At 39.6% G+C, this 19,239-nt stretch overlaps 1 protein-coding gene across 1 annotated transcript in view; it reads left to right on the top strand.

The window, feature by feature from the left end:
* The window catches only part of Prex2 (phosphatidylinositol-3,4,5-trisphosphate-dependent Rac exchange factor 2), a 315,395-nt gene that overhangs the window by 129,015 nt on the left and 167,141 nt on the right, over nucleotides 1-19,239 (top strand). Inside the window, exons 15-20 of the mRNA NM_001393795.1 lie at nucleotides 1,857-1,929; nucleotides 5,034-5,176; nucleotides 5,315-5,407; nucleotides 7,663-7,811; nucleotides 14,338-14,423; nucleotides 18,137-18,273. Of these exons, the coding sequence (NP_001380724.1) occupies nucleotides 1,857-1,929; nucleotides 5,034-5,176; nucleotides 5,315-5,407; nucleotides 7,663-7,811; nucleotides 14,338-14,423; nucleotides 18,137-18,273 (681 nt within the window). The remainder of the gene's footprint in view (nucleotides 1-1,856; nucleotides 1,930-5,033; nucleotides 5,177-5,314; nucleotides 5,408-7,662; nucleotides 7,812-14,337; nucleotides 14,424-18,136; nucleotides 18,274-19,239) is intronic.

The following is a 19,239-nucleotide window of genomic DNA, read 5'->3' as shown; positions in this document are numbered from 1 at the left end:
TGAGACAAACTTGGACATGTAGCTCTCATTCTAGAGTGTAGTGTTTTCAGCTGATTACCTCGTCCTAGAATAGCCATTCCTGGCTTCCTACAGCGGTCCCTGCAGCTTCATAATTCTCATATTGGTAAACATGTACGTTTAAGGCAGACTTTCTAGCTCTTAATGCTGAACTTCAAGATAGAGCATCATGGGAGAGATAGACATAGTAATGGGATGATAAGGGAGCAAGCTAAAGTGCAAGAGACAATGTAAGGCTCCCTCTATGCCCAGACTTGAGTACGACTTAATCTGCACACTAATCAGTACTGAATGGATTTGGACAGCACGATTGAACAGTTAGCAGTGCAGCAGGCCTTAGTCTGTTGCAGGGTATCTCTGGATGCTGCAGATGTCTGCAATATGTGAGTCAAATCATCCTGGACAATGCAATGGCTTTGTTCTGTTCTGGATACATTCTCACTTGCTAGATTGATGCTTTTATTATAATAATTTACAACCGACTACCTTATTCCACAGAGGTAACTCCTCACTGGATACGTATGTCAATGTATTACTAAAACATGTGATTTATATTTGTGCAATGTGCAGGAAACATTTGTATTTTTTAATTAGACAAGTTCTTGTTTCGTCTCCTCTAAGCAATGTTTTCACACCTTTCTCCAGTGCTTCCCAGATCTAAGTAGACCCAAATGGATTTTTAAAAAATATAGGGTCACTACGGTATTCCTCCCCCTTCCCTCTCACTACAGTATTTCAGATTAAATTTATACCTCTTCTTTTACTGAAATATTAGTCTGGTAAATATAACATTTTAATAATTAAAACAGCCAAAGCTTTCAGCTTAACCCTTTAAATAGCTACTGAAATAAAAGATCAGGAAACATGCAGGTGAGTTCTTACCTTGGAGAAGTTGGTACTCATTTGGGCTCATTTTTAATCTTCTGTAAAATTCTTCTTCAGCATCATCTTCTACAGAAGTCCTTATGGATTCTCCAGCTAGGCTCAGGGTCTTTCTGCACGCTGGAAAATCAGGCTGATTACGAATTCTAACTAATGGATAATGGTACTTAACTAGGTACCTAGTAATCAAATCCTTCACAAGATCCAAATTACTGGACAGAAAGAAAATGGCCTTTTTTTGGATTTTTTGTTTGTTTTGTTTTGTTTTGTTTTAATGTGTTGTATCTTGAACTCAGTGTGATATTTAGAAATGTATAAATGTATATTTTCAACTGACTTCATAAAACTTATCAAATATCTGGATTTGGGGAAGATATGATACATATCTGCAGGTACATAGTCAGTTTGCTTTGGTGGATAACAGGGTTATATCATCTTGGTGTTTTATAGACAGGGAAAAAACATCGTATGTGCTGGCATTACATTACTGAAGGTGAGCGTGACACTGATTGAATTCAGGCCATTGTAGGAAACTGGACCGACCAAAGAAAAGGGATAAGTTTGAAATTTGGGAAAGTAAAAGCTGGAGATGAGTAAACCAAGACTGGACAATCTTGAAAGCCAACAGGATAGTTTTGTCTTGATTATTAAGAACTTTCTCCAACTTTAGAGCATCATATTCCTGTGCAGTAGAGCTGATTTCTGCAGTAACTAATGTTGGAATGACTCCAGAAAAAGAATCTTAATTTAGATAATGGAAAAGGAAACACAAAATGAGAATATCGATGGTAGAAATGAAATAGAAATGAGAGTTTGGCAGAGTACTTACATGCTAAGAAAAGGACTAGGGCAAAGTGACATTATCTGTGGGAGATGTTCCTTGAACTATAATTCAGGCTCTATAAGGCCTCTAGTTGCCTGTCACCATGCACAGTGATTTATTTTTTGGTTAACAGGGTGATTGCCGTACCAGGGAAGAGGCAATGATATTTGCTGTTGGGCTTTGTGACAATGGATTCATGCATCACGGTAGGAACCCTTACCCTCAAACCTCACAAACAGATTTCATTGCTTTGGTTCCTCTTGGGACATTGTCCAGTGGTCCAGTAAGGCCAAGACAACCTGTCTGGGTCTAGCCATGGGTCCCAGATGAGTCACAACATCTGCTACCGATTTCACTATTAGTGCCATTTCTGTGGCACGTTCCTGTTATCTACCAGTTTTTCTAGGCCTTTTTTTGTTTTTCTAGATTGTGTTGACCCCAGAAGAGTCATGGAATGACTTAGAAGTTTTATTTTTTTTTTTTAAATTTCATATATCTCTTTGAATTCATTTTATATGAGCACTCATGATCTCCCCTGACTGTTGTGTGTAGTGGAATGCATAGATAAGAGCATACATAGTTAATGTTTATTGTTCATTTTAAGAAATCATACTCAGAATCATCCTATGGAACTAAGTCTTTGGAAATAAATATCTTTTAGTCTATTGGATTTTCTCTTGCTTGATATCTTCAAAAATCATTGAACATTAGTGTTATAATTCTCCATCTATCAAAGTAATGAGAGTTCCCTCTGTCTAGGCCATCTTACATAGGGCATGCAAACAGACGTCTCTTTTCATTACTAATGCGATGTACTTCTCAACATCTGGCTGATATGGCACTTACATCCATCCCTCAACTACTTTCAGAAGGTTATCAACACCTGTATGAAAAACTAGCACCAGTTACAGTCCTTTGTGTGTGGGGGGTATCCTTTCTCGTCCCATGCTCATTGGAGAATTCTGAACTGTGTTCTTATGTGTGGATCACTAGGAATATTAAGATAGAGAAATATGGATCCCTGGAGTACAAACTACTGATGATAGAAATTATAATATTTTAAGAAATTAGAATTATATAATCCATTGGACACCCCTCAATTATTTTTCTCTTTAACCCAAAACAACAACAGGCAGTAATTTGACATAAGCATTTATTGCAAAATACTCTGTGACAGTAAAAGTTCAGCTGAGAACAGCCCCAAGCCTGGATTTCTTGGTGCTTCTCTTGCCTGCTATGGGCCAGTTGCTTGGAGGAAGTATCATGTGATATTCCGGAAAACAATTAGATCATGGAGGCAAAACTTAGCCCAAAGTGTTTTTCCTTTCTGTTGTTCACTGTGGCTCATGTTACTGTTTACTGTGTGGGGGTAGCTTCATTTGTCACCATGTTACCAGATGCTCTTCTGCCCAAAGATCACCCATGCACCATCTGCTCCACATTATTTGCTGGAACTCTGTCAAAACAATGAAATCAAATGCTCCTTTGGGTTGTTTGACATATGCCAAGCTGCTTACATGCAACAATTCATTGTAGGGAAGGCAAGATGAAGAGTTCTTTGATTTTCATTTTGCAGACGAGAAAATTAATATGCAGAGAGTTTGGGTAACTTTCAAATTACCACACTGAGAATTGACCCCAGAACTAGACTGATTCATTGCAAAGTTAAGTGCCCTGGGACTACAGCCTTCCCATTACAGTGGGTCACCTTGTCCCCACAAGACACTACAAGGTACTAATGTCAAAGAATGAGAAACACAGATTTCTCTTCTCAAGTATTTCAGTAGCTGTCAAGATCGTATTCAACATAATTTTTTAAAAGATTTATTTATTTATTATATATAAGTAAACTGTAGCTGTCTTCAGACACACCAGAAGATGGCATCAGATCCCATTACAGATGGTTGTGAGCCACCATGTGGTTGCTGGGAATTGAACTCAGGACCCATTGGAAGAGCAGTCAGTGTTCTTAGTCATTAAGCCATCTCTCCAGCCCCTCAACATATATTCTTATTTATTTGTATCTACCTGTAGTTTAAACAAAACTAACAAAACATACACCAACAAACAGCACATGCTACCAGTTGATACTGGAGATCTTATGGGGATATGTAAAAATGTTAACATTTGGATAAAAGAGATAAAGTTGACCTTTGCAGAAATAAGATTATTTGGGAAGGTTGCTGTGAAACACAGAAGAACTAACAACTCATGGAAACTAAAATCACATTTTGTCCAGATGATGTATTTCTAGTTTGAAGTGTTGGGCTAACTATGACCCCCCCCATCAGAGTTGCTCTCACATAGAAAACTACTATGTGTATTAGTCAGGGTTCTCTGGAGTCATAGAACCTATGGGATGTCTCTATATATTAAGGGAAATTCCTGGAATAACTTATAGTCTACAGTCCAACAATGGGCAGGTATGAATGGGAAGTCCAAGAATCTAGGAGTTGGTCAGCCCCAAAATGCTAGTGGTTTCAGCTGGTCCTCCATATAACCTAGAATCCTGAAGAAACAGGTTCCAACACACTGCTGGCAAATAAGTGCAAGCAGGCGAGGAAGAAGAAATCCTTCTTCCATTGTCCTTATATAGGCCTCCAGCAGAAGGTGTGGTCCAGATTAAAGGTATGTACCATCATGCCTGGACCTAAACTGGTCTTTACTTGGAACTTGCTCTGCCTTAGGCTTGCCTTGAACTCGGAGATCTGCTTGCTTCTGTCTCATGGGATTAAAGGCATGCATCATTTTGCCTGTGCCAAAGTTTTTCATGGCCACTATGCTTCAAGATTGGGATCAAAAGCCTGTGTGTTCCAGCATCAAAATCTAGATCAGAGGTGTACCCTCCATTTTTGATTGTAGTTCATTCCAGATATAATCAAGTTGACATAGGGAATCACTATCACACTATGCAACCCAGTTGACCTTTTCCATAAAGATGCAGAACATTAAAAGCAGGCTTATTTTCCGAAAGTGGAAAATGAGTTTTACATTTAGAATATGTGAGATTTAGGAATTATATTTTCTTCTTTAAATTTTTATTTTCATTTGGACAATGGAAGATTAAGAGTTTCAACATTGAGAAGATGCTACTTATTTTAAAATGGAAAATCCTGCAGATAACAGTAATTTACAGGAAACGTAGGCATAGGTCATTGAAGGAATCTGAGAAGTATATGAGAGGAGAACTTGTTCTAGGAATCCAAAGCTGAGCTCATGGTTGACGAGATGTCCCTAAGTGTGTACTGGTGTGGAAAACGAGCTTGAGATTCAAGCTTACTGAAATTATTGAATCTCTCCATTTTTCTAGTCCTAGAAAAAAGTGAATTCAAAGACGAGCCTCTACTTTTCCGCTTTTTTGCCGATGAGGAAATGGAAGGATCAAATATGAAACACAGGCTGATGAAACATGACTTGAAGGTGGTGGAGAATGTCATAGCTAAGTCACTGTTGGTAAGCCGCTGCCACCTTAGGTTTCTTTCTGGGGTAGTGATTAGCACGAGGACACAATAACATGTTGATGCTTTCGATGTAGTTCATTGTAAAGACCTCCTCATTCTTTATCAGTAATGTTAGTATTTTACGTTTCAGATTAAATCCAATGAAGGCAGCTATGGATTTGGGCTGGAAGACAAAAATAAAGTTCCAATAATAAAGTTAGTGGAAAAAGGGTCGAATGCTGAGGTAATATAAATTAGTATTGTTGTTAAGGTTTGTCATCATGCAATGTAGTGCCAAACTGAAATCAAACATTATGTGTTTATTGAAGATGGTGTCTCTGAACAATCATGCACTGAGGTTCTGACACATACTGTTGAGTTTGTATCAGCTGGGACTGTGTTTCAGTGATAACTGGAGATGAGAGGTGCTGATATTCCAGAGATCTTCAGCTCTGAGTTGAAGAGTTCCCCAGTGATGTGTTTCCAGGATTGTTCCAATCATGCAATCCATTCTAGAAGTTTTTGGAAGCTGTGTAGGGTGTGACAGTTGTTCTAGGTCTACCAGATGGCTCTTCTGTTCAAGTGAAGGCAGTATCTTCTGTCTTCTGCTTTGGTTGTCTTTTCTATGAATGTAATTTCCATCATTAAAGCAAACATTTTGACTTTTTCATTAAATTAATTCTAATTGTCATCTTTTCGCATCACTAAGTTATTAAACAGTGAACTCTTCTGATCATTGACTCCTTCACTGAGAAATATTCATTTGATAGCAGTTAGTATTCTAGACTCTAGGATTATAGACATGTAGAAAGCAGATGACATTCCCTGTTCTGAGCTGGAAACTTTGGTGGTTTTCCTGTATATACATGAGGGACTGAGTTTGATAAACAAAACCCACATTTTGTTTTGTTTTGTTTTGTTTTGTTTTGTTTTGTTTTGTTTTGTTTTAAATGTGGTATGTGCAGGCTTGTAATCCTATGCTTAGGAGGTGGAAGCAGGTGAAATCCTGCACTCATAGGCCAGCAATCCTAGGCTGCTTGGTGATTACCAAGCCAATAAAAGACCTATCTCAAGAAATAAGGTGACAAGGTGGGCATCACCTGAACAACAACCAGAGTTGCCCTCTGGCTGCCAGATGGATGCATATACATGTACATACACCACACACACACACACACACACACACACACACACACACACACACACACACACACATACACGAATTCTGTTCTGTTTCTTTGTCTTTCTGTATCTGTCTTTATCTCTCTCTGCCTCTCCTTCCCTTCATCTTCCTCCCTGTTTTCCTGCCCCCTGCTTCTCTCCCTCCTTTCTTCTCTTTTCTTATTGAGTTTAACAATGCTATACCAGGGTAATACCGGATTTAAAGACTATCCTGCTACCTAATTTGCAAGGCACATAACCTTAAGCAAACACTTCAGTATTCATGTCTTTCATAAAAATATAAGAACTGGAATAGTAGAACATATATAATTTTAAATCTGTGTAGTAAAGTCTGTGTAAACTAGTCGTAAAGGTCTTTTATTTCACCCTAAAACAAAAGTGTGCAAGATAAAGTTTTCTATCCATCACTCCAAGTGCAAATACAGGACCTGTGGTCCATTTGTGGTCTGTTCATGTATTTGACCATCCAGCGACCATGAAATAATTCTATGGGAGAAGATGCTTCTCCCAGGTGCTTTTAAAGACTGGACTTAGAGCAGAGCATTATTTTACTCTGCAATAGAAAAGAAAAAAAAGCCCATCTCATTAAGTAACTGCAGTTCAATATAGAGGATAGTCTTGCTGGTTAGGACATCTGGGCTGACTGTAGGGGTAAGGTCTTCCTTATCCTCTTTCAGTGGGTTGCATTAGGTATAACCTGCACTTGTTGGACTGTACTTGCTTGGATTCCTGGCTTCTCTTTCCATTCCTTTATACTGGGCACACTCATGCTGATTGAGGCTGGAGATACAAATTGGTTGTAGTCAATATGTTTATATATTCATGGGATAAAAATTTCTAAGCTAAATAAATAAATAAATTTATATATAATATATAATATATTTGTATAATATATAAAACATACATCTGGAGATACACATCTATCCATCTATCTATCTATCTATCTATCTATCTATCTATCTATCTATCTATCTTGTTTGTAAATTAAAAGTCAAGTTTATTTATTTTTTTAAATTAAAGACACTGTTGTTATAACAACTAGAGAGAGCCAAAGATGCATACAGTATTAAGGAATAGCATGCATGGGGTTACGGGGAGGGTTGATTTCAATAAGACTCTGCAATCTCATTTACAATAATTCTCTGTATTATTATAACTATTATTGCATTCATGGTTCTGTTGCATAAATTTGTATAACAGTATAGAATATGTGTTTTCATGTACAAATGTGTACATGCTGAGCCTTCTCTGATTCAGTTTTGTGAAAAACTATTCATTAAATTATCATTCCAATTATTCTTGGTATTTCCCCCTTAGATGGCTGGCATGGAAGTTGGGAAGAAGATATTTGCTATTAATGGTGACCTGGTTTTTCTGAGACCTTTTCCTGAAGTTGATTGCTTCCTGAAATCGTGCTTGAACAGCAGAAAGCCACTGAGAGTCCTTGTGAGCACAAAGCCAAGGGAGTAAGTGACACAGCAGAACAGGGATGAGTAGAGTAGTGATGCTAACTTCAGGTCATTATTCCCCTGGTTTACAACATGTATGCCTCCCCAATATGGTGGGAACAGGCTCTAGATGAGAGAGGAAACTGCATTGCTTATCGAAAAATGTGCTCACTCCTGAATTAAATGGTGTTGGTAGCAATGACATTTTTCTTTTACTGTCCAAACTTTGCTATTTTGGGTTACGGTGAGTTTGACTGAGTGAAAACTAATTTATTAGAGCACCTGAAAGTTGAGAATAAAGAACTGTATGCTTGGCTATAGGAAGTGTTGTTGATTATTCAGTCTATAATGTACTGCTCATATGCATGGAATCAAACTCAGAAGGTACATGATGCATGCACATTCTTAGTAAGTTGCTCTTCCCTTTAAAACAAACTAACCCAAAACTCTGTGGCTCTCCCTGCTTCTGTTTACATAAGGAAACAATGTTTGTGCTTGTCTTTAATTGTTATGACACAGTAGCTGAGATAACAAAAAAACATAGTAGAGGATTACTTTAACTCGTAATTTCAGAAGTTTTAGTCCATAATGAGAGGAAAGAATGGTGTTGTAAAACTGTTCACTCAATGTTGTTCAGAAAGCAGAGAGAGGGAGTCAAAAATTGTGCTCCTAGACAAGACCTACCTCTCAAGGGCATGCGCCCAGTATCGAACTTCTCAAACTTGGCACAGTTACTATTAGCCCAACATCTATGAACTCAATTCATGGGTCAGCCAAGGGAGGAAATCATGATTCGGTCATCTTTAGATAATGCTACCATCATGAGACTGTTCAACACATGGGCCTTTTGGGTTCAACATATGAAATGTAACAATATTCATTATGAAAAATTCAAAGTACACATTTCTTTAGAGGAACTAATTTTTCTTCAAATTTTACCACATTTAAACAGCTACTACTGTTTAGAAACCAATTGCTGTTTATCAGAGTATTGATATATGATATAATCATGCACATATGGACTAGGGCCATGCTCTACGGCAGTGTCTTTAGCTAAAACAATTGATGTCCATACAGTTCATTGGCTTTTATTCTCTAATTTGTTTCTATTAGTGACCTGGTATTTCTTTCTCAGATTAGTCATCAGCTGGTTGAGATGACATATATGCAAAGTATTTAACAGAACATGTGAATGAGCTACGCCTCAATTCCTATTTAAAGTTTCTTTCAGTTAGAACAAGCAACATTATTAATTTTAAGATGAATATGAAGGATGTCACTTAAAATGACTTTTATTTTAATAATTTAGGAAACTGTTATGACCATAGCTGGTATCCTTGTTGACTTTAAAATACTTTTATATGTAGAGTATTTTATAGCACACACACTCAGGGCTAGGTAGATGTATCATACTTACATTGTTCTTGAGTATGAGTGCATTTTAATGGGCTGGATTCTCCCTAGAACATCCCTGTCTGACAATGCTAAGTCATTAATGGTCACGGGTGCTTTAGCTCATAACGTAATACACTAAGTGGCCCGAAAGCATAAGTGTGGCTTGTTAATATAGTTTCTCACAGGAAGCACTAGGCGAGAGGGCAGCAAAGAATCACTTCAGTGTCTTCTCTCTATGTACAATTATAGCTTATTTTTCCTTGTTTATCTAGCCCTGTTTAGGGAAGGTTATCTTAGTTGCCTGTGTCCTCACACATTTAAGGCATTTAAAAGCTATAAAATATCTTAGGAAGGAGTAGAGAGGTATTTGAAACAATTATTAGTGAATATAAGTATATGCCCCGTGGCCACTGGATTTACCCTTACAGTAACTGATCTGCTTACATGGACATTTCAATAATTGATAGAACATATAGCCAATGACTTAAAGACTAAATAGATGGAAACAAGTCCTGAGCTGTCCGAGTCCCGGCCATGTTTTCCCGTCATTCCCTAAGTGTTGTTGTGCAATGTAGACTCCTGAAAATTGTCCTTTGACTACACACGTGAGTGCACACACACACACACACACACACACACAGAATAAATAAATGAACAAATATTTAAAAGATTACATACTCACGTTTTCTTTTAATATACTTGAAATATATGACTTCCCCTAATATTCTCTTTATATTGAATCCTTAAACCATTCACATGTATTAAAGAAAAAGTTATGTTCTCTTTTAAAGAGACAATATAAATAAGCTAGAGTGGTATTATGGGAAATCCTCCTGTAAGTTACAACATTTATTAATTGGTGGTATATTGTCTTTAGACAGTTATGCTGGTTTCCATTAAGGAAAGTGTAAAATAAGTCTCATAACTCCAAACTCTAGTAGGCACTTTGCATGCTGTGGGCTGTGTCCTGGCATCCCAAGCTAGTCTACCCACTAATTGCTGGTAGAAACTTTCAACATCCTACTGTGAGCAGCAGACATGTTCTCAGACACGGCAGTGTGCCTTAGCAATAAATAGGTATGGTCACTTATAATAGTTGAGGCCACAAGAATACTCACATTCCTAACATTTCCATTTGAAAGTGACTTTCTAAGCTGCATAGATTACTAGTTTTCCTTTGGTCTAAGTTGCTGATTATTAAAGAGTTGGCAGTTTTTTCAAGACTTTGAAACACTCCAGTTATAATGATTCATTTCCTATGTGTCTACTGACATCTCCCTGCCTAATAAGGCTGAATTCATTAGTTTGTCTCTCTGTGGCAAATAGATGACATGAGCAGCTCAAAGGAGAAAGATTTATTTCAGCTCCTGGTTTCAGAGGACTCAGTTCAGAGTTGCTTGGCTCTGTGTACTAGGCCACAACATGATGGTGGTGGGAGTTTGTGGTGACCTGATGGGACCCTGAAAACAGCGAAACAGAAAGACAGGAAGCATTCAGGAGAAGATACAGCCTTTAACCACTCAACTCCATAAACTTGCTCCCCTTTCATCACCTCCAGTAATCCAGAACATTGTGAGTCCATCAAGATCTGACATCATCAACTAGGCCAGATCTCTCAGGAACCACTCACTTCCCCCAGGACATTTAGCATTCCCCACCCAGTACAGTGTCTTAGGGTTTCCTTGATATTTTCGTTCATAATTTGACCTGAGTATAAGGAGGACAGTACGGGCTTTTCTCCTAGGTGGATTTTCTGCTCTGACAGGTAACTTATCAGAAAGGCCATGAAGTACCTCCAGCGGGCTGCGTGTGCCCTGGTGCAGACAGATCAACTGCAATGTTTACCCGAGTGAGTGATTCTCACTTAATATAAAGAGGAGTTGGAGGGGACAGAGAGGCAGTGATATTTCCATGTCTCCAAACAGTTCATTTTGTCTTAAATCGTGCTTTCTCCTTCTCAGGCTTCCCAGGCCACCTGGGCTGGGGAGCATCTTTAGATCAGGCCCAGAGAGCATGAGGCCTCAGGACAAACTGCGGAAGCCTTGGATGGGTTATTCTTTTCTTTCTTTCTTTCTTTTTCTTCTTTTTACTTATTTTTTATTTTTTGTAATTTAAGTAGTAACCTGTGGAGAGGAAAAGATAAAAATATAAGAAGTAAATACAACAGAATTTTCCTTTCATTCCAGCCGTGTTTTACACTTGATAACATCAAGGAATTTCTCCAAAAGGCTTTGCAGTAGCCGATTTCACATATTTATTTTCTACCAGAAATAGAACATTCCTCATGTATACTTTTATTAATTATTTTAACAGGCAATATGGTTTTCCCATTGGAAAAGCATGATCTCCAAAGGTCATGTTTTTATTTGAGTTTAATCATATTTAATTAGAAGAATTCCAAGTTTTTCCCTAAAATGGATTTCATGGTGTTGTATACACAGTTTTTTAAATGGATAGAAATCTTCTTGAAGAGTAGAAGTCAGCCTCACACAGCCGAGTTAGATGGGCAGACCTTACTGAGAAAGCGCTGAGAGGCTGCTGAGAAGGACAAACAGCCTACAAGTAATCAAGCACCCGTTTGGAAGCTGTGAGGTAGTCCGGGCTAAGTGACTTTGCCTACAGCATACACAGAAGCCGGCAGCCACTCTCTGTTTCATCCTCACCAGCTCTTGTATTCATTCCCCTCTCGCCTTAGTTCACTTTAATTTTAATGAAATGACATGTCTCTTTGACAGGTAATAATAAGGGTTTCCCGTTCAAATGAAATGGATACAGACCTGTACCTCAGAAAACATTTAATTAAAGATAAGGGATGTGCTGTTTCTCTGACCCCTGTCATACATATATGCAAATCAAGCTATGGTCTATAGCGTCATTTATAATAAATAGTGCTTTCAAACTGCCACTGGATGGGGACTTTGCATTTTTATCACTGATTGCTTGCCTGGGTTACATCAGAGACTTCAGGGTCGGGCACTGCCTGCTGACCTAAATGTAACTTGTAGTTTTCTAGACTGTTCCAGGCACAGGGTCTTCTGTGAGCTGCCTCCGATAGATAAGCCTATCTTCAGTGTGTCTGTGAAGGGCTGCTTAGATTTCTTTTATAAGCGGTTTATCCTTTTCAGAACACAGTCGGTACTCGGGCAGGCAGGGCCATCCAGCAAAATGTACTGCTCTGCGTCCAGTTTGTCCTGCTCTCTGCTTCAGTGTATGGCACTTACCTTCACATAAGGATGCTCCATCCTCTCTAGAGTGCTCTGCTCTTCGGGTTTGCTCTCCGATCCCTGGCTTCCTCCCATGGAATGGGCTCCATTGTTGGGGACGAACAGCACATCCCTTCCAGTGTGCCATGACAACCATCTCTTATTCTCCTCCTCCTCAAATTCATTTTGGTGCGGGTTCCATGGGCGGTGCTTCTCTTACTCGGGTTTTACCTTTTAAATGTCTTATTCTTCCAGAGCTGTATTACAGCAATGCAGAAGTGAATCAAATTCCTGATACCATGATACAGTGTCAGGCAGCTCTGTCCCCTATAACTTGTCCTTGTTGGTCCTCTGGTGATGTTTGCGATGGTAGAAATGTACTGCGTGCTTTGTTTATATTATTAGTTACCCATTTCCTTTTTGTAATGATAAGTCCATAAAGAATGCTTCTTTTTCTCTTGAGCATCTGTCTAGCTCAGCATCTTTCAGGGCAGTTTATTACCTGTAGTGGCTAATCTTGGACATCAGCTCGACACACCTGAGGAGGGGAAAACTTAGCTGAGGAACTGGCTTCATCAGATTGTTCTACTGCCTTGTCTGTGGGGCCATTTTCCTGACTGCTAATGGATGGAAGATGGCCTCGCCCTGGGTTAGCTGGGCCACTCCTTGGCTCTTGTGTCTGGCCTGCGTAGGGAAGCTAGCTGAGAAGCAGAAAGTTAGCCTCTAAGCCGTACTGTCCTATGGTCTCTGCTTCCGTTCCTGCCTTGGCCTTTGCCAGAGTTTCCCTTGATGATTGGCAGGAACCTGTAAGATGAAGTAAAGGCCCCTACAGCTTGCTTTTGGGCATGTTTTGATGCTAGCAACAGAATTTAACTAGAATAGAAACTGCTCTTTAATTTTCAACAGCATATTACAAAAAAAAAGTTTACCCGTGATAACCTCCAACAGTTTCTGTAGTACGTTTTCCAACAGGAGCTAGTCCAAACCCACGGTTACCCAGCTACAATGTATCAGAATCCCAGCTACAATGTATCAGAATAAGGATGCAGAGCTGGTTCAGTGCCCACATAGCCTGCTCTTCACACACAGCGCATCCATGTAAGAGATTGTGGATATGTTATGGCAGCCCTGTTCCATGTCTAGCTTTTGCTTAGACAATGACCAGTGTTACCTCCACCGGCTTCTCATTCAGTGGCATTCTCCAGGTAGACCCTCTCCAGCTTTCCAGTTTTTTTTTCTGATCTAGACCCCAGCAGCGGTCTCCCCTCTTAGGCTCCTGGATTAAGAATTCATCCGGGAAACAGTAATAGATCAAGCAGGGGAAGGTTCAGTTAGGACAAATGGGGAGTGAAGAATGCGCTCTAGTACAGAGCAGTCTGAACTGAGCAAAAACTCTGCTGGCCACGTGGGTGGGGGCTTAGATTTCTCTTCCACATGTTATTACTAATACTCCCCTCTCCTGCCCCCTCTCTCCGGGGGGCATTTCTAACAATGGGGGCAACCTAGCAAAGAGCTTCCCCTCTCATATAAAATTGTACTTGATATAAGTAGATGAATAAAACGCAAGACCATGCATGAGAGACTTCAGTGCCTAGGAGGTTGAAAAGTCCAGTAGGGGAAAGGTGAACAGTACTGCGCATGCTCCTTGGTGAGGACGTTTCAGTGCAGTTGTCTAAGCTGACCTAGCTGGAGTGGCCTCTGCCACATATTGTTCTTCACATCCTGTTTTGGGGGCCTGAGCTGGGGAGACCATCTGGAGTCCACCACCGCCATTCTACTTACTTCCTGTTGAGGACCCTGAGCATCTCAGCTGGAGGAGCTGCTGCCCCCAAAGCAGAACTCCGGCTGTCCATCTCAGGACGCGTGCCTCGCTGAAATGAGCCGAGGTGTAGAGTACCCAGGAACCGATTTACATTTGTCTCACCTTATTTTCTGGTTACTTTTAGGACCGTTAAGATCCCAGATTCTGCAGATGGGCTTGGTTTCCAGATCAGAGGCTTTGGTCCTTCAGTTGTACATGCTGTGGGAAGAGGTGAGACGTCCTTTGTCACTGCGTGGGAAGTGCTTCAGCCACTCAGCCCTTGCTTTAGTCCTTTGGCCTGTCCCCTATCCCTGTCCTCAAAGTGCTAGCAATGGTTCCCTTTCACTGACATAACTCTCGCAAAGGATATTCTGGAAATAATACATCAAAATAAAACCTCAAAACTTCAACTTGTGTGCCCTGGCATACTTCTACATGTCTAGCACTTAGGAAAGCCAAGGCAGGAAGGACTGATTCAAATTCAAGGCTAGCTCAGGCAAGAGTGAGACCTTTCTCAAAAACAAAACGAAACAAAACAAAAGAAAAAAAAACAAAACAAAACAACAGAAAACCAAAAACCAAAAAACAGAACAAAAAAAATAAAAACAAAAGGGAGATTGGAGAGATGGCTCAGTAGGTGAAGTACTCACCCCACGAACATGAGATTGTGAGTTTTGATCTCCAACTGTTACATTAAAAACGAAATACAAAACAGACTTTGTGTGCTTGCTCCTAACTCTAATCGCAGCTCTGGGGACACAGAAACTGGAAAATCCCCTGGCTTGCTCAGTGTCTAATACAGTCCAAAGGCAAATTTCAGGTTCAGTGAGAAATCTAGCTTAAATCCTGAGGTGCAGTGTTCTAGGAAATACACAATCCTGGCCCTCCACATGTGCATACATATGTACAAACACATACATGCATGGGCACACATGCATAGATGCATACACAAAACCCTGTGAACAAATAAATGAATAGGCCCCCAAATTCTTAATTATATTATTGTTGTTACAAATCTGATTGAAGAATGACAACCTCAATCATAACTTTTTTTGTCTAGTTTAAATTAACAATGATTTTAAGGTTATCAAGTTGTGTTTTTCTTGGCATCAAATAAATTTGGGGTCTTTGTTCAATAATTTAAAAAGGAGAGTTTTCAAGTTTTGTAGAGAGGTCAGGCTTTGATGGTAATCTTGTTATATATTTCATTCAACTTTTTCCTTTGAATTCTCAGAAAAAAAAATCTCATCACGAAATTCATTCCAAAGCAAACAATTTTAATGATTAAAAGCCTGCTTAATTTTTTGAAATTATTTGAAGGGCAAATAAGAAAAGGTTCTTGTGATATGTACTTTTATTTTATCTTGACACCACTAAAGGGTGGAGAGATTCCATGTGCTGCACAGAACAATCGGCCTGGCTGCGGGAGCAAGAAGGGTGTTTGTGAACACAGGAGGTCTCACGTTTACGTAATATGGCGAAGGTGGCTGTTTGTAGACATTTAAAACATCCTAGTGTGATCACTCAAGCATGAAGCAGAGACATTTTGAAAGGGTGTTCTTATCAGAACCAGATTTATACTATAAAATCAACCAATGTGTGTATGACTAAAAAGTAAATGTTCTTTCAAAAGAAGTAACTTTCCACTTAGGCTTCCACAGTGGATGGATAAACGCTGTGGAACAGACATTCTCTGAGCTATCACATATAGCTTCTGTTTTCACTACCCTATAAGGGAAGTTTGTCTCATACTTAGGCACAGTCACTGCAAGCCTAAATGTATAGAGCTGTGGTCCCATCACTGTCTTTTGAGTGGGTGGCCACTGGGTTCATGCTTTTTGTTTCTTAAATGGGAAAGACTGGGATTAAGGTGTTCCCTTGTGTTTTTCCTCTCAGACTTTTTTTAAAAATCCCAATGGTGATTCATTATCAAATTATGCAACAAGAAAGGGTCACTGCAGTCATTCTTGCTGGTACTGCTGCTTGCAGGCCACTAGAGTTCAGCCTTGACTCAATCTAAGCGCTTTCCTAGCTCCTTTTTCAGAATAGCTGGAGGGAAAGCAACCAAGTGAGACACCACAACACATCTTCCCTGCAGTCTGCCCGACTCACAGAACTGCATGTCCTGATGCCAGCTCTGTCCCCAGAAGCCTTTTACAGGTTCCTGCTCTGCTAGCTCTTTCTCCTTCTCATACTTGCCTTATGTTTCCCAAGATGCACTTCTTTCTTGCCTCCCAGACACCCAGGCTGTAAGACATATATGTCCCTCAGTATCCTCCAAGTATAATAAAGTTCAAACTCCAGGGACTTTACTCCAGGCAGCTAGGACTCCAGGGAGAGGGGTTCACTCTGCCACTCCAGTCTGTCTCATCTGCTCCTCTGCCCCCAGATCAAGTCTCAGTCCATGCTCCCCCTAATCTCCCACTAACTCTAAGCTTGCACACAAACACTACTGCTTGTGTGTCCACATGGCTGAGTGATTTTCTGACTTAAAGCATTATTTGCTGCTGAAATATTCTTCCCTTCCTAAGGCTCAATTCAGTGTAGGAAAACCATTTTTAAGAATGAACATTAGAGGGGACTGAACAGAGAGTAAAAGGTGTTTTAAATATAAAAGTTTAAAAATGATTCCTTTATGGGTAAATTGCTTGAAGGGGAAATCTTTTCTATTGTACATTAAGTCTTGTGGACATTGGTATATTGTGTGTGTGTGTGTGTGTGTGTGTGTGTGTGTGTGTGTGTGTGTGTGAAATCCATTAACAGTACTTGTCAGACTCTAATATCAATGGTTGGAAAATCTTAAGTCTTCAGTTAGGACATGCCACTTATGTATTTGCACAGGTACCTTTCCATAGGTACAGATGTATGTACTTATGCACACAAAGTGACTGATGACTGATAACTGCTTAGATCTGTTGTTCACACGTTCTCCGGCTCCCAAACTTCCATTTATTTTCAAGCAACCAGTCATGATGCTAATTGACTTGACTTTTTTTAAATTAAGAATTGCTTTATGTGGGCTAAAGAGATGATTCAATTGAAGTTCTTGAACTGCTGTTAGACCAGCATTTGAATTTCCAGAGCTCACATTAAAAAAAGCTAATATCTGCAGTGCACCGATATAATCCAACACTGGGGAGGCACGGAAGAGTCCTGGGCCCAGTCTAGCTAGTAATTTAACTCCAGGATGAGTGGTAAAGCCTGACTGAAAAAGTACAGTGAAAGGTAATCTAAGAAATGCTCAGGTCTGTGTATGCAAGCATGTGCATGAGCGCGCGTGCGCGCGCGCGCACACACACACACACACACACACACACACACACACGCATGCACAGACACACACATGCACGCACGTGCAGACACACACATACGCATGCACAGACACACACATGCATGCTCATGCAGACACACACACACACACACACATGCACATGCACACACAAACACGGGCACAGCTATACACTTGTCTATGCTCACATCAACATGCACCACCCACACAGAAACAAAATACCTGCAAGATTTTTAAAGGATTCATTTTATATGCACATTAAATTGTTTGCTTTTGCAAAACAAAAGTAATATTATTTTAGTATCCATGGATCCTAGTAAACTAAGTAAAGTTCATGCTTTTGGTCTTTCAGACTTTTGTTTTACTAAATATTTAGAAAGTTAGACTGACTAGAGATAAGAAAGGCAATGTCACTATGTGTTATTTCTTCCAAATAATCCTTGCGGAGGCAGTGGACCAGTCTATCAATCACAGTCTGGATCATGGGTAAAGAACTAGAAGGACTGAGGGGCATTGCTGTCAGAAGGGGCTTCATCAGGAACATTTTCGTTATGCATTGTCATGCTTAAAATTGTTTCCATTGTTCCGTATGTGATACAGGTGAATCCTTGTGCTGACATCTGATTTTGACAATTTTTCCCGTTTCTATTTAAAGGTACTGTGGCTGCAGCAGCTGGCCTTCATCCAGGACAGTGTATTATCAAAGTAAATGGAATCAACGTCAGCAAGGAGACACATGCCAGTGTCATTGCACATGTCACCGCCTGCCGCAAATACAAGCGGCCCATGAAGGTACAGATGACATTAGATTTCAGTGAACACTGCATGGAATCCTTAACAGTGGCGTGGACTCATTCAAGGGAAGCTTTGGTTCCCAATTTTCTCCCGGTCTGAACACAGCACTGTGAATTTTATTATGATGCTCTTATCTTGTTATTTAATTCTTAAGTGCTGGCTGTGTTGAAATAGTTGTATTTTGTCATTACATTTTATTCTTTTGGTCTTATCACTTATTCAAAACATATTCTGAGGCACCTTTCTTCTTCTTTCCCTCTTTCTCTTTCAAATCCAATTGGTCCTAGGTGTTGAACCCAGGGCCACATGCAAACAAGACAAGCTCCTCCCTCAGTCTCTTTTATTCATAAGGGTTTATCAATATTAGATCTACAGCTATGAAATGTAGATTTCTTAGAATGAGATACTTTAGAATATATAGTGATCAAGAGTATATAAATGTACTCTTTGTAACAAATCTATGAGAAAGTCTAGACTTTATAGAATTAATTTTTAGATATAGTTATTGGGTAAATGGATTTAGCTTTAAAAGAAAATACCAGAATATACGTGGCCTGTATTTAAATTTTTAGGTGCTATCCTTTGATTTGTTAAATACTATCAGAAAATGAAGTTGGATCCTAATATAATCAAATTCTATTGTTATCTGGAAAAAAATGAATATTGGCCTGGTTGAGTGGAGTCTCAGGTTATCCAACTGGAAGCATCAGGAACCTTTAAGGGGAGGGCCAGGTGTTTTCCTTACTCTGTGTGATGAAATCCTCTTGCTTTTGAGATCTGACGGTACAAACTGGGAGGATATATGGCTATTTTTTTGAAACTAGGGCTGACAGTATGTAAAACACTAACTCCACAGAGGTAGAGCTGAGATTTACTGCTTACTTACTAATAGGGTCAGAACTGAAATAGAAAATCAGAAGTTATATGCATAACTCTGGATCAGTAACTATCTGTTGAATTGTA

Source organism: Rattus norvegicus, chromosome 5 (assembly GCF_036323735.1).
Source record: "Rattus norvegicus strain BN/NHsdMcwi chromosome 5, GRCr8, whole genome shotgun sequence".
Taxonomy (NCBI): domain Eukaryota; kingdom Metazoa; phylum Chordata; class Mammalia; order Rodentia; family Muridae; genus Rattus; species Rattus norvegicus.
This window is presented reverse-complemented; position numbering and strand designations above follow the sequence as displayed.